At 45.6% G+C, this 26,475-nt stretch overlaps 1 protein-coding gene across 13 annotated transcripts in view; it reads right to left on the bottom strand.

The window, feature by feature from the left end:
* Window positions 1–26,475, bottom strand: part of PLXNA2 (plexin A2) — a 3,799,727-nt gene that overhangs the window by 1,319,135 nt on the left and 2,454,117 nt on the right. For all 13 annotated transcript variants that reach the window (XM_068269767.1, XM_068269773.1, XM_068269774.1 and 10 more), the window contains one exon: window positions 19,988–20,256. In XM_068269767.1, coding sequence (XP_068125868.1) covers window positions 19,988–20,256 — 269 coding nt within the window. The remainder of the gene's footprint in view (window positions 1–19,987; window positions 20,257–26,475) is intronic.

Here is a 26,475-nt window from a genome sequence, read left to right on the forward strand (position 1 = left end):
TAGCACCATACAAAATAAATGGGATACAGTTGGGAACATCAAACTTGGAGAAGGACTTAGGAGTACTCATCGACAACAAGTTAAATAATCGTACTCAATGCCAAGCCGCTGCAGCTAAAGCGAACAAAATTTTAGGATGCATTAAAAGGGAAATAAAAACTCGAGATGCTAGCATAATATTGCCCCTGTTTAACTCTCTAGTAAGGCCACATCTGGAATATGGAATTCAGTTCTGGGCACCACATTACAAAAAAGATATTGCAGTTTTAGAGCAGGTGCAGAGACGAGCTACAAAATTGATACGTGGGATGGAAGGTCTCGCTTACCAAGAAAGGTTAGATAAACTGGGTTTATTTAGTCTAGAGAAAAGACGCCTTAGAGGAGATCTAATTAACATGTATAAATACATTAGAGGGCAATATAATAGCTTGGCGGATGAGCTTTTTGTCCCTAGGCCTTCTCAAAGGACTAGAGGACATGAGCTGCGCATGGAGGAAAAACGTTTTAGCCATTTATTTAGGAAAGGGTTCTTTACAGTAAGAGTGGTTAAGATGTGGAATGCATTGCCACAGGAAGTCGTTATGGCAAACTCTATACCTGCATTTAAAAGGGGCTTAGATGCTTTCCTTGCGTTGAAAGACATCCATGGCTACAATTACTAGGTTATGCCTAATGATGTTGATCCAGGGATTTTATCTGATTGCCATCTGGAGTCAGGAAGGAATTTTTCCCATTTGGGGCTAATTGGACCATGCCTGGTGGGGTTTTTTTCACCTTCCTCTGGATCAACAGGGGTATGTGGGGGACGGGCTGGAGTTGTACTTTGTACTGGTTGAACTCGATGGACGTATGTCTTTTTTCAGCCAAAATAACTATGTAACTATATGTAACTATGTGGAAGAAGGCGCTCTGGTCAGATGAGACCAAAATGGAACTTTTTGGCCAAAATGCAAAACGCTATGTGTGGCAGAAAACCAACACTGCACATCACTCTGAACACACCATCCCCACTGTCAAATATGGCAGCATCATGCTCTGGGGGTGCTTCTCTTCAGCAGGGACAGGGAAGCTGGTCAGAGTTGATGGGAAGATGGACGGAGCCAAATTCAGGGCAATCTTGGAAGAAAACCTCTTGGAGTCTGCAAAAGACTTGAGACTGGGGTGGAGGTTCACCTTCCAGCAGGACAACGACCCTAAACATAAAGCCAGGGCAACAATGGAATGGTTTAAAACAAAACATATCCATGTGTTAGAATGGCCCAGCCAAAGTCCAGATCTAAATCCAATCGAGAATCGGTGGCAAGATCTGAAAACTGCTGTTCACAAACACTGTCCATCTAATCCGACTGAGCTGGAGCTGTTTTGCAAAGAAGAATGGGCAAGGATTTCAGTCTCTAGATGTGCAAAGCCGGTAGAGACATACCCTAAAAGACTGGCAGCTGTAATTGAGCAAAAAGTGGTTCTACAAAGTATTGACTCAGGGGGCTGAATAATTATGCACACCCCACTTTGCAGTTATTTAAATGTTTGGAATCATGTATGATTTTCGTTCCACTTCTCTTGTGTATACCACTTTGTATTGGTCTTTCATGTGGAATTCCAATACAATTGATTCATGTTTGTGGCAGTAATGTGACAAAATGTGGAAAACTTCAAGGGGGCCGAATACTTTTGCAAGCCACTGTACATCATTGTCTGTATTATTATGTATCCCTTGTTTGTTTTCTTACATTGTACAGTGCCACGGAACATGTTGGCGCTTTATAAATAATTAATAATAATAACTAGAGATGTTTTGTAAAGACGAATGGTCCAAAATATCTTCAACCAGAACCCAGACTCTCATTGGAACCTACAGGAAGCGTTTAGAGGCTGTAATTTCGGCAAAAGGAGGATCTACTTTATATTGATTTTATTTCTTTTTTGTGGTGTCCAAATGTATGCACCTGCCTAATTTTGTTTAAAACAATTATTGCGCACATTCTGTAAATCCAATGAACTTAATTTCACTTCTCAAATATCACTGTGTGTGTAGGAATATGATATATTTAACTGACTTTTTTTAATTAACCTCCTTGCCGGTTATCCCGAGCTCAGCTCGGGGTAACCTGCGCAGGAGGATATCTCAGGCCCCGCTGGGCCGATTTGCATAATTTTTTTTTTGTTACAAGCAGCTAGCACTTTGCTAGCTGCTTGTAACTTCTGATCGCCGCCGCTTGCCGCCGATCCGCCGCAATCCGCCGCGCCGAGTCGCTCCCCCCGCCCCAGAGCCCTGCGCTGCCTGGCCAATCAGTGCCAGGCAGCGTTGAGGGGCGGATCGGGATTCCCTATGACGTCCCGACGTCCATGACGTCGGTGACGTCATCCAGCCCCGTCGCCATGGCGACCGGGGAAGCGCTGCAGGAAATCCCGTTCTCAACGGGATTCCCTGCATACTCTGATCGCCGAAGGCGATCGGAGTGGGTGGGGGGATGCCGCCGCTTAGCGGCTATCATGTAGCGAGCCCTTGGCTCGCTACATGATTTAAAAAAAAAAAAATCAAAAAAATGTGCGGCGCTGCCTCCTTGCCGGATTTTTTAGACCGGCAAGGAGGTTAACAAGGTTGCCCAAACTTTCGCATCCCACTGTACATACACACACATGCTCTGTATACATACATAAACACATTGGGCTTAATTCACAAAACAGTGCTAACTGTTAGCACGGCTGTTAGCATGGCTTTTTGCACGTTTTAGCGCGTTTCCGTGTGAAAAACGGGTTTCGTGCGAAAAATCGGTTATCACGTGCAAAAATTTGCGTTCACACATTACCACAAGTTTTTTGCGTGTTAATGTTCACGCAATATTGCAAATTTATTGTGCGAACGTGACCGTTAACATGCAAAAAATTCACATTAACGCACAAATACGAATTTTTGCGTGCGATAACCGTTATCACGTGAAATTTTGCTTTAAAGCACTTTTCACAGTGTGCTAACAGTTAGCACCGTTTTGTGAATCAAGCCCATACTCTATATACAGTACATACATACACACATGCTCTATATATACCAGAGGGGTAGCTAGGGCTTTCAGCGCCCGGGGACAAAGACTATTAATGCACCCTCTAAGGAGGAACCTGTGCCGCGCCAAAAAGGAGGTGTGGCCAAGCAACATAATGTGGACGTGGTAATGGGTGGGGCCAAATAGACATGACCTAAGCAGTGGTGTAAAAGGTCTACCAAGGAAGTTTGAGCTCTGCCATAGTGTTTCCCCCCAAAATACATGTAATCCGACAGCCAGTGCTGGGCCGAAATTACGCATGAGCGTAATTACGCATCGTAATTCAATGTAAATTTACGCGTAAGCGCTACGCGTAAATTACGGTCTTACGCGTAATTATTTACGCGTAAGCAGTAGAGTGGTATCATAATTACACTGTCTACCGTAATTGATAGGTATGCGTAATTTTACGAACACTTACGCGTAATTTTATGCGTAATTACTAACGTAAAAACTCCCCTTTTCTAAGAGTAGCCAATCAGTCAACATCCTAAGCAACCAATAGCATCTTCTCCCGCCCTTCAGTATAAGCGTACGTTTTGACGCATACGAATGATATGTACGCAATAACTGTCACATTGACGGCTATTGCGTACATATCGTCCGTATGCGTAAAAAAATATGCATTAATGGGTATTACAGCACTACGCGTAACATCGTAGTGTAAGCGCCTACATTACAGTATCCTTACGCGTAACTGCGTAAGTTTACGCGTAATTACAGTGATGTACCGTAGATAATTTCCTACGCCGTAACCGTAATTGCGTAATGCGTAATAGCGTAAAATTACGCGTAATGATCCGTAAGCGTAGATTTTTCCATTACGACCAGCACTGCCGACAGCATTTCACCAATAATACACGTAATTTGGCAGAGGTTCCTCCAAAATACAGATATGGCAGTAGTTCCCCCAAAATAGACATAATCTGGCAGCAGCAGTTCCCCCAACATACAGTGGGTTGCAAAAGTATTCGGCCCCCTTGAAGTTTTCCACATTTTGTCATATTACTGCCACAAACATGAATCAATTTTATGGGAATTCCACATGAAAAACCAATACAAAGTGTTGTACACATGAGAAGTGAAACAAATATCATACATGATTCCAAACATTTTTACAAATAAATAACTGCAAAGTGGTGTGTGCATAATTATTCGGCCCCCTTTGATCCGAGTGCAGTCAGTTGCCTATAGACATTGCCTGATGAGTGCTAATGACTAAATAGAGTGCACCTGTGTGTAATCTAATGTCAGTACAAATACAGCTGCTCTGTGAGGGCCTCAGAGGTTGTCTAAGAGAATATTGGGAGCAACAACACCGTGAAGTCCAAAGAACACACCAGACCGGTCAGGGATAAAGTTATTGAGAAATTTAAAGCAGGTTTAGGTTACAAAAAGATTTCCAAAGCCTTGAACATCCCACAGAGCACTGTTCAAGCGATCATTCAGAAATGGAAGGAGTATGGCACAACTGTAAACCTACCAAGACAAGGCCATCCACCTAAACTTGCAGGCCGAACAAGGAGAGCGCTGATCAGAAATGCTGTCAAGAGGCCCATGGTGACTCTGGACGAGCTGCAGAGATCTACAGCTCGGGTGGGAGACTCTGTCCATAGGACAACTATTAGTCATGCACTGTACAAAGTTGGCCTTTATGAAAGAGTGGCAAGAAGAAAGGTATTGTTAACAGAAAGCATACGAAATCCCGCTTGCAGTTTGCCACAAGCCATGTGGGGGACACAGCAACCATGTGGAAGAAGGTGCTCTGGTCAGAAGAGACCAAAATGGAACTTTTTGGCCAAAATGCAAAACGCTATGTGTGGTGGAAAACTAACACTGCACATCACTCTGAACACACCATCCCCACTGTCAAATATGGTGGTGGCAGCATCATGCTCGGGGGGTGCATTTCTTCAGCAGGGACAGGGAAGCTGGTCAGAGTTGATGGGAAGATGGATGGTGCCAAATACAGGGCAAACTTGAAAGAAAACCTCTTGGAGACTGCAAAAGACTTGAGACTGGGGCGGATGTTCACCTTCCAGCAGGACAACGACCCTAAACATAAAGCCAGGGCAACAATGGAATGGTTTAAAACAAAACATATCTATATGTTAGAATGGCCCAGTCAAAGTCCAGATCTAAATCCAATCGAGGATCTGTGGCAAGATCTGAAAACTGCTGTTCACAAACGCTGTCCATCTAATCTGACTGAGCTGGAGCTGTTTTTGCAAAGAAGAATGGGCAAGGATTTCAGTCTCTAGATGTGCAAAGCTGGTAGAGACATACCCTAAAAGACTGGCAACTGTATTTGCAGCAAAAGGTGGCTCTACAAAGTATTGACTCAAGGGGCCGAATAATTACGCACACCCCACTTTGCAGTTATTTATTTGTAAAAAATGTTTGGAATCATGTATGATTTCCGTTCCACTTCTCACATGTACACCACTTTGTATTGGTCTTTCATGTGGAATTCCAATAAAATTGATGCATGTTTGTGGCAGTAATGTGACAAAATGTGGAAAACTTCAAGGGGGCCGAATACTTTTGCAACCCACTGTACATATAATCTGGCAGCTAATTCCCCAAAAATACAGTTAATCTGGCAGCAGTTCCCCCAACATAGGTGCCTCCAGTACAGGTAACCAGGTCTATAGGGGTCCCTAGAATATGTATCCAGGTGTATAGATGTACCCAGAACAGGTAGCCAGGTGTATAGATGTCCCCAGTATAGATAGCCAGGTCTACAGTAGTCCCCAGAATAGGTAGCCAGATGTATAGATGTCCCCAGAATAGGTAGCCAGGGGTATAGATGTCCCCAGAATAGGTAGCCAGGTCTATAGCAGTCCCCAGAATAGGTAGCCAGGTCTGTAGGTGTCTCCAGTGGAAGTAACCAGGCCTATAGGTGTCCCCAGAATAGGTAGCCAAGTATATAGATGTCCCCAGTATAGGAAAGCCAGGTGTATAGATGTCCACAGAACAGGTAGCCAGCTGTATAAATGTCCCCAGTATAGATAGCCAGCAGGGACGTAGCAATAGGGAGTGCAGCGGTAGCAACCGCATCGGGGGCCCTTGGGCCAGGGGGGCCCTACCTCAACTACAGCATTAGCTTTCTATTGGTCCTGTGCTCATAATAATCCCTTCTAGATATTTTGAGTAGTGGTAATCATTAACAAACTGTTCCCCATCCCCTTCTTGCACCTCTGACACTGTAGATGCCATTGGCATATTTTGGTGTGCCGTATCATTTGTTATGTATAGAGTTCTAAGGGGGGGGGGGGGATGTAAAACTTGCATCGGGGCCCACAGCTCCTTAGCTACGCCACTGGTAGCCAGGTTTATACAATCCCCAGAATAGGTAACCAGGTGTATAGATGTCCCCAGAATAGGTAGCCAGGGGTATAGATGTCCCCAGAATAGGTAGCCAGTGGTATAGATGTGCCCAGATTAGGTAGCCAGGTCTTTAGTTATGCCCAGTATATGTAGCCAGGGCTATAGATGTCCCCAGAATAGGTAGCCAGGGGTATAGATGTACCCAAAATAGGAAGCCAGGAGTATAGATGTCCCCAAAATAGGTAGCCAGGAGTATAGATGTCCCCAGAATAGGTAGCCAGGAGTATAGATGTCCCCAGAATAGGTAGCTAGGTGTGTCCCCCCCAGGGTGGCAGTGCAGAGAAGGGGGAGTGGTGGGCACAGCAGTGGGGAAGGGGGGACGTTTCCCCCCCTTCCCTCACCTGGGGCCCCCCCTCCCTCACTCACTCTCCCCTGCAGATATTAGCGGTGGGCGGTGGCAGAACACTTCCAATTCCCAGCTCGGAGATCTATGTGTCACTGCTCTGGTGACGTCACTAGACCAGAGTAGTGGCGCACAGATCTCCGTGCCGGGAATAGGAATTGTTCTCCCGCTGCTAATATCTGCAGGGGAGAGCGAGCAAGGGGGAGCCACAGGTGAAGGTGAGGGAAGGGAGCCCCAGGTGAGGGAAGGGGGGGCGTCGTCCCCCTTCCCCACCGCTGTGCCCACCGCTCCCCCTTCACTGTGCTGAGTTGGGTGGGGGAGGGGGCTACCTCACGGCTGGGCGCCCTGAGGGACCCAACGCCCAGGGGCACATGTACTACCCCGCCTTCCAAGCTACGCCCCTGATATATACACACGCAGATCACATCACACACACACTATATACATACATGTTATAAACTGTTCTTATCACCTTGCTTCGACACCATCGTCTCACAGACTGTGAGATCACTTGACTCTCCACACAGCAAACAGGAAATAGACTTTCTCAGGCTTCTCCAATGTTTCCGTTATTTATTCAAGTCACAGAAGGACAGATAGATACAGTCATCATATCCTAGCTATGCAAATCTTCATGTTGCATTATAAGCTCATGATTAGACTCCCTACTGAAGTCTATCAGGTACCTTCTTCCTACCTACGTTACACTAAACTACCTATGTACATAGCATACATTATATCAGCTTACATAAAGGAATAACATGCTTAGAGGTCCAAGTCGGCCTTGCGAGCTAGTGCAGAAGGAAGAAGCAGAAGTGAGTTCCCCATCGCTCGCTCCAGATTTAATACCGACTAGGAAAGAGTTAAATATGACATCATCTTCGCCACCCCCTATATCAGTCTATTGGTGGACCCACTCGTGGTGTCATCATACCCGCCTACTAGATTAATAATCAATGAGACATTTGACATACATGCAGGAATGTGAATATTTACAAAACATGACTGATGTTTATTGTTCCAGGCCCAGGTCAGGGAGACCTGCGGCCTTGTTCAGAACAGCTTCTTGGTATGTTCTAGTTCTGCTGACAGAACTGCAGATTTTCTCTCTTCAGAGAAAATCCCCTTAAAGTGCAGGTCTGCTCATCAAGCCTTTTTGACTAACTCAGTCCAAATAACTGAGGCCTACTTAAATTATAACAATCCCCCCTAAAACGGCTTGACCCGCAGATCCCAGCGTCTGAACCTCCCAGTACCTGGTTTCTTTCTTTTATGTTTCACTTTTCGATGTTCGTGCTCACACAACTTCTCTGCTCTAGGCGGTTACCCCTGGAAGAGAGAGAGCAAGACCTCTTGGTCTTCCTGTAACCAGGCTCTCTGGGGAAGCCCTACTTCTAAGTCCCTCAATACCACATGCTCAGCATTTGTGTCACTTGCGTATCACTCACAAACTTGCATGACCACAGAAAAGTGAAACTCGTTTGGTTGTTACAAAACGGAGCAGTGCCAGGTGTCTTCTAAAAGAGCGCCTTTATACAATCAGCTCCTAGGTACTACTAAACCTATACCCGTAACCCTGTATATCCCTTAATTTAAACTATTGGTTCCGGAGATTGTTTATGAGGCACCAATCTCTGGACCGGTTAATTTATTTTACGTAATTTTAACCCGCAACCTCACCTGGATAATGATGCCTAACGTTGTCATCCCCATCCAGACGACCAGTGGGTGTAGAAAGAACTTTGGAACTGCAGATGCCCCGTCCGAGTGTCCCTGGAACATCACCGGAACCTTTGTCCACCAGGGCAGACTGGAACTCACCTGCTCATTTTTGTGTTCTACCTCGTTAAGATCACCTGTATCATGGTGAAATCTTACCTCTAACTTAGTGTACTGTTTGTTTAACCTTTGTAACAAAATGTGGTCGTCTTGGATCAAAACCTGTTCCCCTTTGTCCCATGTCGTGTTCTCTTTCAGGACGGGAACTACCCGTGAAGCTTTGACCTTCAGAGTTCTCTTAACAATTTGAGAAACAACGTCATCAAACCTGGATGACAGGATCCATATGGGATCTCCACTCACACAATATGTTCCCCTTGGAAACTCCCCCTTATCGGAACAATTATGAGAATATACCTTGAATGTATCACTAGACCTTATGTTAAAAAACCAAACCTTTCCTTCAGCCACCGGAACTATCGGTTGGGCTTCAGGGTGGATCTTTTGAATGGTAGCCTCGCCTTCTGCGTTATTGAGCCTGCAGGCTTCTTCACTAAATTAGACTTGCCCCGGCCAACACAGATACTTCTGCAAGAATTGCCCGCATGAGGACAACTCTACTTGCTTCACCTCCCCGTCTAGCACCAAAAAAGGTTGACCTCTCAGGTCCTGGTGTAAGACACGGGTTGAGGTGGGAACTAAGGAAGTAGCGGTGCCTAAAGGAATGTTGCACTGTTTCCATTTGTTCACCCAAACATCTCGAAGCTGCCATGCAAAAGATCCTTCTCCAGAAAAATTAATATACCTCCCCTTGTCCAATCTCTCGCTGACAAAATATGTCCCCAGCTGTCCTGATTGGACCTCTTCCCCCCTTATGTCCTGAGGCACAATATGTACCTGAGGTCGGGAAGACTGTACTCTCTGCAATCTTTTGATTAAGAGTACCTCATCACTTACCCAACTATCATGAGGATAAGCTGCTGCATATGGACTGTGTAATATCGTCCCCTGTTGTGACCCGTGTGGTGTGAATGGGGTTCCCTGTGTGGGCTTTCCCTCCCCCGGGACCGCTCTCCCCACCCTCTCTGTCACCTGGAAATGTGGCTTGATCTCGATTGTTACTTCTTGTTTCGAGAACCACCCACCCTTGGCTTTCCAGCCTTTACGTGTGTATAGTTGTTTCAGAGGCACTCTCTGTTGGTAGCTCCAGAGTGTGATGTTGTCCCTTGCGTCTCTCTGGTATGAGAATTGACGCCTCCTGCTCGTTCCTCTCCAATCTGGAACCATCTCACTCTGCATAACCAAGACAAGGTACCCCTGAATCACACACTCCACCTTTTGCATGTACCCATTGTACTGCAATGTACCTTTTAACGAACCTTTGGATCGGTGCATCGATTCTGGGAGTGTGGCATTCAATAGCAGATTTACACTGCCATTAAATTCCCACTGCCCGCACACTTGACCCTTCAGACCTTTCACCCACCTTGTGCCATGAAATTTGCTTTCTCCTGGCACAAGTGCTCTTTTCCTCCGTCCCTGCATGGTCCATCTGTGCCAAGCGGAGGGAGGTGTGAAAGGATCAGTACCTTTGTCACCCAACATTAACATGCTTGGGCCTTGCATTCTCATTAACCCCTTATTATACATGAGAATGTCCTCTCTTCGTTCTCCTAGGACGGAATGGCAACCTAGGATCACCATCAGCACGGTACTCCTCATTATAAAAGCACCACCTTGGGAAAGAAAAACATTAGCAATTTGCCCTATGCTTTGCTCAGACAGTTTTTTTAGTCTCTTTCCGATCTCCGAAATCTCGTGTTTTGGTCTCTTTCCGATTTCAGGAATCTCGTGTTTTAGTCTCTTTCCAATTTCAGGAATCTCGTGTTTTAGTCTCTTTCCAATTTCAGGAATCTCGTGTTCCTCCAAGCTTAGATTGGCATCTGGAACCTTTCGCTTATCCGACTGACATCTCCATCTTTGCTGCCAGCACTGCAGCTGTCTCAATTCCATATTGCCAAACACCTGAAATCGAAATACAAACAAATCAATTCTTATTAATGATTTGGGATTCGCCCTGCGGCTTGTACTCTTTACACTTTAAATTGATCAATATATACCGTAATTGATCTCGTTGCTTTATGGTTCTCATGAACTCTGTTTACTCTTATTGGTAGATTGGAGTTAAACTTCACCCCCCCCTACCTCAGTACTATCCTCAGTACTTACCTGTTTACAATATGCTCCCGCGGACTTCACCTATGGAAGCTCGCTTCACCTTTGGAAGCTCTCACCCCATTGCAGCTCACTCCACATCCCCCCTTATCTGTCCATGCGCGGCCGTCGCATGCACAGATCACGGATGCCACACCTGTTGCTGCTGTGCAGGTGAGCCTGCAATGCTCTTACTCATTATCGCATTTACTCATCTAGAACTTCATTGCGATACCAGCTCTGCTAGAAGTCCTGTGTGTTGTACCCTCTGATCAATGTTTGCCGTGCCACCACCTAAACTACCAAAAAAACTGGCTGCCTCCCTGTAGGAAGGAGCACTTTGCACTTAAACTACACAGGGTGCAGGGCTAAGCATACCAGCGTCACATGCCTGTATGCAGATCCCTGAATGCCCACTTGGTAGGTAGCCACATGGCAAACACCGTACTGATACACTGTCACTCTGTAAACGGCAATTCTATCATCTGTATAATTGCCCCATGAACTGTTGTCAGTCCTTGTTCTTTGTGCTACAATTGATAGGAGCTGGAAAAAACATATTTGACCAATCAGTGGACGAAAAAAAACGCACACAAAACAGCTCCAGCCCAGCATAGACCTCTCAGTCCAGCTCTGGCCCTGTTCACGACAAAACCGGAAAAAACGTTACCGCTCTGCAGAAGCGGCGACGGAAACCCGAATTGGTCAACTCCCTTTTTTCCAACTCCGGCACCCCCTTTGATGCGCTGTCCCCCTTTCCTTCTATTGGGAACTCATGCTGCACCACCCACTAAGGTGCCTCACTTACAGGAATAATCCCATAAGCAACACAGTACAGACCCATTTCCGATCTGTACTGCTCCGTGTGTCCCTGCACCGAGCTGGGAAACACTTCCTATTCTGGCATTCCTGTCCATGGACTCTGGGAAAAACTCTGGGGAAATACGTTGAAACCCGAGACACACAGTAGCATGTCTCTGTATTTCTCCCCCCCTCCCTTTCAGCTGCTCTGCCCGGAGCCGCGAGCACAGCCTGACGTGACGTGGATCCCCCAGCCCCTCCTCCCCCCTGCCATGACGTGTGGGGGCCATGACTCACGGGGGCGGGCTCTCTCCACTGCCGCCATTTTGAGTCCTGGACTGCCAGCCAAGATGGCTGCTCCCATAGCAGCCTCTCGTTCCTATAGACCTAGGAGAGAAAACAAAACTCACACAGAACATACATTTTTTTTTTTATCGTTACACACAGCATCTATCCACAGTGCACAAAAATCAGCCTCAGCATTCCTTCACGTCTCAGCTGTAATCCGAACTGCAATCAGACATACGGATCCCCAGAGACGTAGGAATCTTTCTCACTCTATCACAGACATAACTAAGAACCGCCCGAGCGAGCTATATGACTCCAAACCACTGTAACTGTTTTAACTGTTACCATCCCAGCTAGAACTTCAACACAATACAGACATTGAAAAAACATGTTAGCAGCAGCACCGACTGGAAATGCGAGAAACGTGCAGAACATCTCACAAACAGAAAGACACTCGCTTTCCTCTTCTCTCCCTCTATCCCCTCTCTCCACAACTCATCTGCAGCTTATCTCAGCCATAACTCAGAACTATTACAGCACTATTACTGAGACGAACAACATTTATCAGTCTGACATGACTACAACATTAAACCTATATAACTTTTAGAACATTTATCAGCCCTGACTGGAACTAGATAAGCTTTACCTCTCACTACACTTTTCCACTACGCTCCTCTCTATCCCCTCCTGCTGCAGGGGACCCCCCCCCCCCTGCTCTATCTGGACATTTTTCCCAGCCTCTGTAGAGACGGGGAGAGAAGAGAAGAGAGGAGAGAGAAAAAAAAACCCAATCGACTTCTTTCCAGCAAACACATGCCTGAGACAAATGCAGAGATAACCACCACATAAATATGCAACACAGAAAACTTGAATCCGAAGAAAAAAAAACAAAGCACATAAACTCTGACAACACTTTCTGTATTTACATCGGAGCTGCACCTCTCCTCACCCCTCCCACCACGCACAGGAGAGATGAGAAGCCCGCAGCCTCCCCACTGCAATTAACACAGAATATACACATTAACACATTAACCTCCTCTCATACAATAAAGATAATGCAACACAACAACATAAAACATACTTGCCTGAGCAGAAGACTTTGTAAGCCTGCGAATTCGACCAGCTTTTGGCAACTTTCCACGACACTGAGTGGATCCCTGGAACTACTGAGCGTCAGCTCTGTGTACCCACACTGGCTCAGCGGATCAATCTCCAGCGGCAGCTGCCGGCCGGCCTCGGAGCCTTCCAGTCACCTGTGATCCGGTTTAGGCTGTGACTGATGTGCACTGTCAGTCAAAGTTTAACATCCACGAGTGTCGCCGCCGGTTTTCTCGAATAGCAGCTGTGTGCTTGGCTCCCGCACACTCCCACTTATCAGTATCAGCTTGATAAGTTTTACCGTCTGCGTCCGTCTATTCCGCTTGTTTTGCTGTGGAATATCTTGAAACCATTTTTGGCCCCCGGCCCCGTCTGCCTGTATTGCTAGGCAGGGAAGGATTTCAGGCACCACTGTTATAAACTGTTCTTATCACCTTGCTTCGACACCATCGTCTCACAGACTGTGAGATCACTTGACTCTCCACACAGCAAACAGGAAATAGACTTTCTCAGGCTTCTCCAATGTTTCCGTTATTTATTCAAGTCACAGAAGGACAGATAGATACAGTCATCATATCCTAGCTATGCAAATCTTCATGTTGCATTATAAGCTCATGATTAGACTCCCTACTGAAGTCTATCAGGTACCTTCTTCCTACCTACGTTACACTAAACTACCTATGTACATAGCATACATTATATCAGCTTACATAAAGGAATAACATGCTTAGAGGTCCAAGTCGGCCTTGCGAGCTAGTGCAGAAGGAAGAAGCAGAAGTGAGTTCCCCATCGCTCGCTCCAGATTTAATACCGACTAGGAAAGAGTTAAATATGACATCATCTTCGCCACCCCCTATATCAGTCTATTGGTGGACCCACTCGTGGTGTCATCATACCCGCCTACTCGATTAATAATCAATGAGACATTTGACATACATGCAGGAATGTGAATATTTACAAAACATGACTGATGTTTATTGTTCCAGGCCCAGGTCAGGGAGACCTGCGGCCTTGTTCAGAACAGCTTCTTGGTATGTTCTAGTTCTGCTGACAGAACTGCAGATTTTCTCTCTTCAGAGAAAATCCCCTTAAAGGGCAGGTCTGCTCATCAAGCCTTTTTGACTAACTCAGTCCAAATAACTGAGGCCTACTTAAATTATAACAATACACACATGCTTTGTATACACACACAGATCCCAGAGACACACACACACTCCATACATATACATCACGTCACACATATGCCATACATGTACACACTGCATCCATACAAACACAGCAGTGGCAGCACCTCTCCAACAGTAGAAAGCATCTCCTGTCTCCTTCTCTCTGGCCTTCCTCAGTCTCCAGGAGGAGGAGGAGCTAGACATTCCTCTCCACACTAAGGGCCTTTTTCCACTAGCCTGCGATTTGCGATTTGCTTCTGATCGCAAATCGCAAGGTACTTTAAACTAATGGAAACTGCAGCAGCAATTTCCATTAGTGCGATCCGACTGCGATGCGATTTTGGTCAAATCGCAATCGTAGTTCTGCCGCGTTTTGTATGCGATTGAGCTGTACTATAATGAGTATAGTAGCTCAATCGCAATCGCAATCGCATGGTGGAAATTGAAACGCGATTGCGATCGCGATCGGAATCGCGATCGCATTTCATAGTGGAAAAGAGCCCTAAGGGCCCTTTTCCACTATGAAATGCGATCGCGATTGCGATCGCGATTCCAATCGCAATCGCGTTTCAATTTCCACCATGCGATTGCGATTGCGATTGAGCTACTATATTCATTATAGTCCAGCTCAATCGCATACAAAACGCGGCAGGACGACGATTGCGATTTGACCAAAATCGCATCGCAATCGGATCGCACTAATGGAAATTGCTGCTGCAGTTTCCATTAGTTTAATGTGCCTTGCGATTTGCGATCAGAAGCAAATCGCAAATCGCAGGCTAGTGGAAAAAGGCCCTAAGGGCCTTTTTCCACTACCCTGCGATTTGCGATTTGCTTCTGATCGCAAATCGCATGGTACATTAAACTAATGGAAACTGCAGCAGCAATTTCCATTAGTGCGATCTGATTGCGATGCGATTTTGGTCAAAGCGCAATCGTCGTCCTGCTGCGTTTTGTATGCGATTGAGTTGTACTATAATGAGTATAGTAGCTCAATCGCAATCGCAATCGCATTGTGGAAATTGAAACGCGATTGCGATCGCGATCGGAATCGCGATCGCAATCGCGATCGCATTTCATAGTGGAAAAGAGCCCTATCAGTGTAATCATCTCTGCAGTGGGCAGAAACAGAGAGCTGTGCATTAAACAGGAGGGAGGGGAGAACAGCCTGTAGCCTCATCTCAGTTAGAGAAGTATTATTGTAACAGACCTGCCGTCTCCCCCTCTGCTCTTGTGGAACAGTCTGTCCAAATTACCGGGCAGATACATTGCCGGTAAAAACATTTTACCGATCCCGGCCGGGTGGCAACCGTATATGTACAAACATCACACACATGATATACATACATAAACACATCACAGATGCTCTGTATACATACACACACACATCACACACATGACATGAATATACACACTGCATCATGAAGCTGAACTGAGGAGAAAGCAGTATGGTCACTGATGTGCTACCCCTCTCTGACTGTGATCTTTATCACACTCCAGCCTCGGTATGCCGCCTGCCAGCTCACTGTGTTCCTCCTGGGAACTGACCTTTCTTATAAAGATCTTCCGGGTATCCTTTGCCCCCTCTCCTTACAGCTGCTGTCGTTGAAGAATGCACAACAAGTGAGCCCTCTGCAATACTCTTGGGCTTCTCTGCTCCATAATAGTGTTGTCCGGATCATGAACGATTCGGATCTTTGATCCAAATCTATTTTGTGAGTCGAATCATCTGAATCATCAAAATGAGTGATTCGGATCACAAAGGGGGCGGGGCCAGAAGTGACACGCTCCCTCTCAGCGGGCAGCGGGGTCCTGGAAGCAGAGCAGAGATGGATTGCTCTGTTGAAGGGGAGGCAGCCTTGCACAGCCACAGGTGGATGAGAGAGAGGGGACATCGGTGCCACTGCCAGATATGTGTAGAGCACACATACTGGCTGAAATGTGCTGCTCATTATAGGCTGTCTGTTCCGTAGTTGTGCATAGTGAACACATTGGAAACTTTTGGCACAGCTCAGTAATGTTACAGGCAGCATGCTGGGCTAGGACAGGGCAGGCACTGTAATTGCTGTGCAATATGATCTTCCTGCACTCTGCTCTATACAGCTGCACTTCACTTCTGGGAATGCTTTGGGGAATGGGAGTTGGGAGTATACAGATGAGTATACAGATGAACATATAGGTGAAATATATGTAAAGCATATTATTGCAGCATGTGGGTATTACGTGCAAACAAACATTTCTGCTCTCTTCTCGTCCCTCCTCCCTTCTCTGTCCACTCCCTGCCCGTCTGTCTATCTTCTCCCCTTCTCTGTGTGTCCACCCCCCTCCCCTTCTCCTTTCCTCCTAGTCATTTCACCCCCGAATGCTTCCCTTGTAAAATGATCTGAGATTCGGATCAAAGATCATGATTCGAATCATCCGGATCATTGAAAAGATCCGAACTTCGCATCTCTACTCCATAAGTGTGCTGCTTCCTTTGTAAATTGTGCCCCTCCCTCCTCCACTCCTCATTGGATGGCCAGAAGCAGCAGCTCCAGCATTGGCTAGTGGCAAGCTAGTGCTGCTGCTGCAATTAGCTAGATTGTTCCTCTGTCAAGTTACAACTTCTGTGTATTGTGAGTGGCTCAACTCTACAGTGCAAAGAAGTGTAAAGATTTTCCAGCAAATGTGTCGGTAGAAATTAATTTCCGGCACCAACTTTTTAGTCAAATTTACGGCCGAGCCGGTCAGATATTGGCTGGGTGGCAACCCTATATGTAGTAGATTTTAAAATCCTTAATCTAAAAATAAATATCAAGATATTGAATCCAAAGCGGGTGCATTTATAAATACATAACGATAAAAGCATGCTACTAAGGCCCGGTTCACATTAGCGTTCGCTATCAGGATTTTCCGGATCGGATCCGGAACACATACTGTACAAACGGAACGTACGTTCCGCATAGCAATGTAATGTCTATGCGGACGTTCACACGCGTCCGTTCCGTACGTACCGGAGCCGGATCGGATCCGGACTCCGGACTCTTTTCCAACATGCGCTATTTTTTTGGGTCCGGATCTCCGGCCCACGCATCCTGACCGGAGCCTGACCGGAGCCTGACAGCACCATCAGGCACACAGAAACCAATGGGGAACGGAAGGCACAGAACACACTGCCTACAAAAACCTGACATTCTACTCCACTTCCTATGCGTATCCAAGCGGCCATTTCGGATGGGGACACATGGGCCAAGCATGTCTGGAGTGGAGCAGCAGTGACAGACGTGCTGGAGCTGTTTTGGCAGAATGTCGGAGGTGGAGGTGAGGCCTACAGCGGAGGAACCTGATTCTACAGGTGCACCAGGTGCACCTTCTGCTGACCCCAACATTTTTTTATTTAATATCGCTATTTTTTGCCCACGGATCCTGATGGCAGCCTGATGCATGCCTGATGCAAACGGACCGGATCCTGATCGGAACCGTACGGTTCCGATCAGGATCAGGTCCTGATCCGATCAGGATCCGGTCCGTTTGCAAGGCAAAACGCAAGTGTGAATGGGGCCTAACTGATACGGATGTATGCAGGTGGTTACACAATCTACACCTGCAAGGATGCTTGTATATACAGTAACAATAAAAAGTGTAAACCCTTTGGAATTATATGTATTTCTGCACAAATTGGTCATAAAATGTGATCTGATCACACTGTTAATATGTAGATATGTCCAGCACTCATTTGCCTCAGAACTCCCCCCATGTGTATCATTTTAGCTGTCCTAGGTCCTGCTGATACAGATGCATGTTCTGGACTGGTTACCCAACAGTGCTTTGTTGATTTTACAGCATACTGCCAGATACTTTGCACCTTGTTAGTCTTAACAGTTCGAAGGTCAGGGCTCGACAGCAAACTTGTTGCAACTGCATCACACACCCCACAATCTTAGATCAAAAGGATGTAACACCTTGGTCACCCCCAGAGTCCACTTCAAAACCTTTGGAGACACAGCCTTCTGTCATGCTGCCCCTACACTTTGGAACTCTCTGCCACACCCAATCAGGACAGCCCCATCCCTGGAAGCATTTAGGCCTAAACTGAAAACCCACCTCTTCAGTCTGGCATTTATGAACACCTGACTATCTCCTCTGTAACACAGTCCAGCCTGCAATCCTGTATTGATTTGAGCCACAACTATGCACTTTGAGAAAAGCGCTTTACAAATGTTATTGTATTTTATTGTGTTGTAACAGTATATATACTGTTCAATGTACATTTACCAGGACTATACTAGTCAGTTTTTATGTATGCAGACCAGGGCTGGTACTTGCCACACTTATAATAGGGCCAGCTATACCCAAGACATCTGACTTATCCTTGCGATCTGGGAGGGATGAGTAAAGACAAAATCAGTCTGTTGGTGCATATTTTTATCTCTAATTAAACTTTATATGTGTACTTTATACAAATGGCTTAAATATGACCACTATTTATTTGTAAGAATAGGGCTCTTAAGCCCATTATGACCCATGCCATGTGTTGCAGAAACTCAGCCTTCCCTGATTCCTGTTTCCCATATGCAATCAGAATGGCGCAGTGATGGAGATGGGGACACAGCGCCTGTACTAACATTAAAAGACATGCACCTGCAGCTCCTATCAGCCATAACAGAATCTCTCACTGCACTGCCACTTACTGCTAAAATTGAGGGGGTAAAGTAAATAGGTCACATCAGGCAGGATATGCAGAAGTTAAGAGAGCGTACATCTGAGCTAGAAGTCAGGGTGTATGGCCTGGAAGACTCACTTCCTGTCCTAACCAGAGACTTGCACACAGTTAAACAGCAGTCTCCGAACAACTATATAAAAGCTGATGATATTGAAAATCACTTACGGCACAATAACTTACGCTTTGTTGGCCTCATGGAGGGTGCTGAAGGATCTAAGCCAGAAGAGGTCAATGAAATCTGGCTCTCATGCGCGTCGCTAGGGGGTTTGATCCGGGGCACTATAGCAATATTTTTAATATACCTATATTTTTAAGAGGGAATCATCTAGCTCCCGAAGTGTGTAAGTGTGTATGGTAACACAAGTTTTAGTATATCAACTTAATGTGTATGGTCCTACCATTTTATTTATTATAAATAAAGATTTGATTCAATATAAAGAATTAATATATCGAGTGCTCCTTTTCCTATACAATACTATTAGTCAACAATACTAAACTTTTTCACTATAGAATATTCTAATTTTTTTAAATACTGAATTATGGGATTTCATTAACTATAAGCCATAATCAGTAAAGTGAAAATAAATTGACACTTGAAATATATCACTCTGTGTATAATAAATCTACATAATATATGAATTTCATTTTTCGATTTGAATTACTGAAATAAATTACCGTATATTCCGGCGCATAAGACGACTGAGCGTATAAGACGACCCCCCAACTCTTCCAGTTAAAATATAGAGTTTGGGATATACTCGCCGTATAAGACTACCCCTCTTCGAACGTACACCAAATAAAAATAAAAAAATCATATACTGGTGCTGTGTATGAACAGATACTGCTGCTGTACTGTATGTGTTACCTAGTATATAACAGTATATAGTCAATTGACTTGTTGCATTGGTAAACACTCCTTAAGTAGACTGGTCTGCTCTCCTTGTCTACCTGTTTATCAGAGCGGTATGGAAGAATAGATTGCGCTCCCTCAGCAGGGAGATCTGAGAGGTGGTAACAGGATAGGGCATATCACCCGGCATCAATGACACCCGGCGTATAAGACGACCCCCAACTTTTCAGAAGATTTTCAAGGGTTAAAAAGTAGTCTTATACGCAGGAATATACAGTAACTTTTTAATGATTTTTTGTTTTATTGAAATGCGCCTGTAATTGTTCATCATCGTTTTTTTTTCGTTTTTTTTTATACTTTGTCAGCAAACCTTACCTGCGCAACAGTAGCTTTGGGTGATTCTTGTTCTCAAGGTTCTTCTCAATAAGGTCCGATAGCAGGTGTTTCAAGACATCTGTAGCATATTCTAGCTTTCCTTGCAGAGCAGTCATAATTAGCGAGGCAACATTCCCTCTGTCACGCATGGAAAAACTGCGCTGCATTTCCAGGGTGCGTATAAAGGTTAGAAGAAAGACCTTGTTGTTGATCAGCTGCACAAAGAGTTTTAAGGATTTCTCCACACTCTGTTGTCCATTACCTAGCACCTAAAGAGGGACAGAATGCTAAATGCATATTCCCAGTCAGCATTACTCACTGTAAACATAAGCATGTAAAGAAAAAAAAAGTAAAACTCAACCACACAGTAAGACATTTAATTTTTAATTTCATTCACTAACTTCTCTTTCTCTCAATAGTAAATCATTAAAATACCAACATTACATGGGGGGCATGCACGGTACATTCGGGAATGGACGCTTGATGGGAAAGCTCTGTGTGCCGACCTGGGAGATCTTAGCTTATCCCCCTATTACAGCGCATCTTGGCTCTGGTCTTCACTTCTAGAGATTGGGCAGCACTAGCAGAAGACTTTTAAGGGCAAAAAAAGATAACATGAAGGAGAGGACAAGCTAATCGATGGACAAATACTTTCTGAGGCCTACGCCTCAGTCCCAAGATGGCGATTAAGCAAACACAAGGAGAAACAGCGGCTGGATATGTAACAAAAGAAATGATAGAAGGCTACCTTGCTGATTTGCACAAGCAGGTCTCACAATCAGTGAAGGGCACTGCATGCCCGCCTCTAGATGCGGGCAGACCGGGACTTCCCCCGGAGCGCTGCTACGGTGGGAGCAGGGGGGGGGGGCAAAAGAAGTGCGTGAGGATGGAGCTTGCAGAGTGGCGGTGGGAGCAGAAATCACTTTTCTGAGATGCACATGCGCTGCCCGCATCTCCTTTCCTGCTCTTCGGGTTCCCTTTTTACTGGTAACAGCATGACCACAGGGGGTGCTGTTACTAGTGGGACGGAACCTGAAGAGCAGAAAAGGAGATGCAGACAGTGCGTGTGCATCTCAGACAAGTGAGTTATGCTCGCACTGCCACTCTGCAAGCTCCATCCTCACTCTCTTGCAATCTGGCTACCTACAGGTGTCCACTGCTGATGAGGCCCCCCTCTGCTAAAGGGGGGCTTTGTGTGAAGGGGGGGGCTCACAGGCTAAACTGACCCTCTCCCTGGCTACCTAAAGGGGCACTTTAAGTAAACAGGGGAAGGGAGGGGCTCTTTAAATACATGGGGGGCTCTCTGGTTACCTAAGTTGGGGGGGGGGGGTCTGTGACTACATGGGGGCTATCTCTCCCTATCTAAGCATTGTGAGTACCTCAAGGAGGAGAATGCACAGATGATGAACATGATCTCGGGTCTCCAGAGATCCGTGGATGACTATGAAAATCAAGATCGGAGGCAGAATCTGAATGTGAGAGGGGTACCTGTTTCCATGCACACTGCCAACATTAGGAAATACATCACTGATCTGTGTGAAACTCTCCTGATAAACCCAAGTAGAGATGGTTTGAACCTCAGATTTTGGGTCCGTGGACCACGGACGTGAACTGCTGCAAAAGTCTGCGGACCGGCGAACTTGGCAAACAGCAATAGACTTCAATGGGCAGGCGAACTTGTAAAACTACAAACACTGTTTCTGGCCACAAAAGTGATGGAAAAGATGTTTCAAGGGGTCTAACACCTGGAGGGGGGCATGGCAGAGTGGGATACACGCCAAAAGTCCCTGGGAAAATTACGGATTTGACGCAGAGCAGGGTTATAATCCCTAAAGGGCAGAAATCACATTGCATTCCTAAATAGGAGGCATAAAGTGCTTGAAAACATCTTGCGTGTGTATACATGGATCAGGTAGTGTAAATAGTGTACTGCTTCACACTGACAAACCAAACTTACTGTGTAATACACCGCAAACAAACTGTGTAGTGATGGCTGTGCTGGTGCACACGATGGCGAGAGTGCAGGTGATGGCGGCTTTCCAGCCCATATGGTCGGGTTGAGGTAGTTCACTGACAGAACAACAGTGACTGTCCAGCTGATCGAATTTGGTCTGTCCACAATTAAGCAATTACCTTATTATCTTAGGTGTGCCCCCCAACACACTCATATAGGTCATTGCTTCATTGTGATATGCAAGCCCCTTCACTGCAGCAAGGTAATGATCACGAAGGGGAATTGACACATGTACATGCCTTTTGTTTTGTTGTTGCAGTCGCAGTGCAGCCAGAAAAATTAGGCATGTACACGTACCAGAAAAATTATTATTCTGGGGGGCGGAGCTAGCAATGGCCGCGTGAGGAAGCAACTTCACGGAGCTCCCTCTCGTACCCACCGTTTTGAGGCTAAACAGCCGCTTTTCCTGCAACTAAATCAGCGCTGACTATGCCGGGGAAGACCAGGAGGTCTTCTAACAAAGAACCGCCGCATAAAAAAAACTCTTCAGTGCAGCCCAAGGTATTACAATACCTCCGGAGGAACGAGGCCACACAAACTCCGGCAAAGATGGCCGCCGCCTCGCCTTCTACCAGCCCGACCCAGAAGACGCCAGAAGCAGGGGACTCTATACCGGACTCCACAGCCAGGGCACTGGGTGAGATCCGAGACTTCCTACACAGTCTCCCCACCAAAAGCGACCTAGAGGATCTCGCTAACCGCATCACAGCTGCTACAAGGGCGGAATTACAAGGCATCCAAGAGGACGTGGAGGAGCATGGAGGGCGGATAGCGGCCCTGGAGGCGGAATCAGCCACGATGAAGGCAGCATTGAAAGCACTTACAGCACAACAGGAACAGCAAAAAGCTACAAATGCTGCGCTTCGGGCTGGGATGGAGGACATGCAAAATAGGAGTCGGCGCAATAACATAAGAGTACGGGGACTACCGGAGGAGGTTGGAATGCAACAATTGATCCCAGCACTAACAGTTACTTTCAATGACCTTCTAAAACAGCCAAAAGACTCCATCATAAAATTTGACAGAGTGCACAGGGCGCTGAGACCTCTACCGCTAGCGAACGAACCCTCACGAGATGTAATTTGCCGCCTACACCTTTTCACAGTCAAGGAGGCGATAATGCAAGCGGCACGGAAAACCAACCATATTGCATATGATGGCCATCATCTGCTCCTTTTCCAGGATCTTGCACCGTCCACGCTGGCACAAAGAAGAGCCCTGCAACCCTTGCTCAAAAACTTACAGGACACAGGGGCATCCTATAAATGGGGATTTCCATTCCAGCTACATATACTGAAGGGAGACAAATCCTTTACGCTCCGAACACCAGAAGATCTGCCCGAGATGTTCCAGACGCTTGAGATGCAGCGGGTGGAGGTGCCTGAATGGCGACCAGAAAAAATCTTCCTGGGCATGCCGCAGCGTAAAAAGAGACAGAGACAGAACAGGGATTGTCTGCAGGAAGAGCAACAGGAGTGATTAGATGCTGCGTCAAAGGAATTCGTTTATCTAACTAGGCTTGTTCAGATAAGTATAAGGGGGGGGGGGGATATACTCTTTAAAGAAATACCTATCTGCATTAGAGAGAACTGTGGGAATAAGAGACAGATCATAAAAGAGGGGACCCGAAGTTATGCTAACTGATATAAATGGTCTCAGATGATAACTCTATCTATAGCCTTCAGTGAGGGGGAAGGGACTGTGGAGGAGACAGAGCCTCTTCAATAATCGACATAAGACTACCTGAGCATGTGACATGGAGGGGTGCTATATTGCAGCTTTTGCCCTCTCCTCTCGACAAGTTCTGAGATACTTTTCTACGGGGGTCCTATAGACTATTTCCACAAATGCTGTGATATGTATGCGACCTTCCGAATGCGAAGCCACGCTGCAATAGACTTTATTTTGATATACAGTCCAGCAAGCTGGCTCAATCAGGCTGAACTATGAAAGAGAGAGTAGGGGAAAAGAAAAAAAAAAAAAAAAAAAAAAGGTCCCTAACTCTGCTTGTCCTACCTATAGCCAAGGGTAACATATTGGTCTGAAAACATTAATGTGACATGATACATGTGATGTCTGGAAATGTGATGGGTCCACTGTATTAGACCAAGGTTTGAGGCCTGTATACCCCGGGGGAGTATGTGATCACAGAAGGGGAGGGCCGACATGATGGGCTCGTTCTTTGCTCAAATCTGTAATCACTCCCCAGTGAGAGGGCGCATACTGCGAGACTGAAGTTACTCTAAACTACGCATATCTACACATATCTACACACAGGTTTATGTAGATGACGATGTGTGTCTACAGGATAACTATTAAAAGTCTTTATGCCTGCCCCTCCTAGAGGCACATGGAGTTTGTCCTCAAGATATGAGTGACAAATACCGTGTACAACATGATAGAAGTGGGGAATCTCTCTCGATACACAAATATATAGAGGGAAGCGAATGCGGGGGGAGGAATAGAACAAGCTAAATGGCGCATGTAGGCAGAATCACATGTTTGTTTTATCCTAGTGACTATAAGATTTATGTGTTAGGGGTAATATTCTGCCCATGCAAAAATTCCCGCCTCATCCTGCGTGCCCCTAGATCCCAAGCCAATTACACAAATGTGGGACCCCACGTGGAAAACGTATGATTCAAACACACATATACATAGCATAGGTCGGTGGAGGAGTGTGGCTCCTTCGGTTTCACTTCTTTAGCCCCACTTGCGCCTCATCTATTAGATACCTATCACCATCCCACCCGCAGATGGTCCCCCCCCCCATGTTGTACTTAGTAATATGATATAGCCAGCCTAGTTTAAATCTCAGAGAATATGCGCAGGAATCAAACTTGTGGCTGTGTTGACTAAGCTAACGTTATGTATGTGGTGTAGGGAGGGAGTTGCCATCTCACGTGTTAGGCCATGGCATCTCCTTTCCCTCATAGGAAAGTCCTGGAACCACAGGACACAATAATGGTGATAACCAAATATTCAGGGGTATCCTTCCAGTTGAAGGTTCGGGTAATGTTAGGGGTTGTTAAAACTTATATACGAGCACATTATCAGGGGAAATCTTGGGGAGTTCTTTTTGGACGGGTTCTCTGTGAAGTACATAAAATAGGAATTCTGTAATGACTAGTATGAAAATTATATCTATCAATGCAAAAGGTCTCAATATTCCTGAAAAAAAAGGATACTGTTGAGAGACATGTGGAAACAAGGAGCACAAATAGTTCAAGAAACACACTTTAAGGGCACAGATCACCCCAGACTACGGGACAAACGTTTCCCAGTGTCATATTATGGAAACTCACCGATCTTTAAATCTAAAGGCACTGCAATCCTGATCAGTGACTCACTCCCCTTTGTTGGAATAGATACCAAGGTGGATCCCCTAGGGAGATACACACTGGTAAAATGCCTGATAAGGGATAAGAAATATACGCTGGGTTCGATATATGCTCCAAACACAGACCAGGGAGGTTTTATCCAGAAGATTCTATCAGAAATTGATTCCTTCGCTGAGGGAAGCATTATCTTGGGAGGAGACCTAAATGTGGCTCTAACACCATCATTAGACACATCACACGGGAAATCGTACTTAGCATTTGCAAAGCTAAATAGAATAAAGAAGGATCTACATGACAGGCAGCTGGTGGATGTATGGAGGGCGACACATCCAAATGTCAAAGATTTCACCTACTATTCAGCAATGCATAAAATGTACTCCAGAATTGATTACATATTGGTGTCACATAACCTACTCTCTGAACATATCTCAACAGAGATAGGCATTCAATCATACTCTGATCATGCCCCAGTCAGCCTGATTCTTAATTGTAAAGCTAAACGAGACACACCCTTTACTTGGAGATTGAATGTCTCCATGATACAAGATATTGACAACAAAGATAGAATCTCGCAACAAATCCGAGAGTACTTTGCTCTGAATGATAAGGAGGATGTGTCGCCGCCCATCCTATGGGAAACACATAAATGTGTGTTGAGAGGCTTTCTGATTAAGCTGGGTACGAAACTGAAGAGGGAGAGGGGGGAAGTCATTGAGAAATTGTTGGAGGAAATAAGTACATTGGAACGCAGACATAAATCACAACCCACGCAAATAGATTTGTCAAAACTGACTGACGCTAGACATAAGCTAAATAAGCTACTTCAGGACCAAGCCAAGCATGCAGCACGTAGATGCCAACATACTTTTTATATGCACGGCAATAAATCAGGAAAACTCCTAGCGCACGCCCTTCGACAACAACAGCAACGCACATATGTTTCCCATATTGTGGACTCGATCGGTAAGAAGCATATTAAAAGTGAATCCATAGCGCACTCATTTAAAGACTTCTATCATAAATTATATAATCTGACCAACTCTGATCAGGACAGGTGTACAGAACCTAATCTATCAGAGATTAGAAACTATATTGCCCAATCGAAAATGCCAAAATTGACAGATGAAATTAGG

This window comes from Hyperolius riggenbachi, chromosome 2 (assembly GCF_040937935.1).
Source record: "Hyperolius riggenbachi isolate aHypRig1 chromosome 2, aHypRig1.pri, whole genome shotgun sequence".
In the NCBI taxonomy this organism is placed as follows: Eukaryota; Metazoa; Chordata; class Amphibia; order Anura; family Hyperoliidae; genus Hyperolius; species Hyperolius riggenbachi.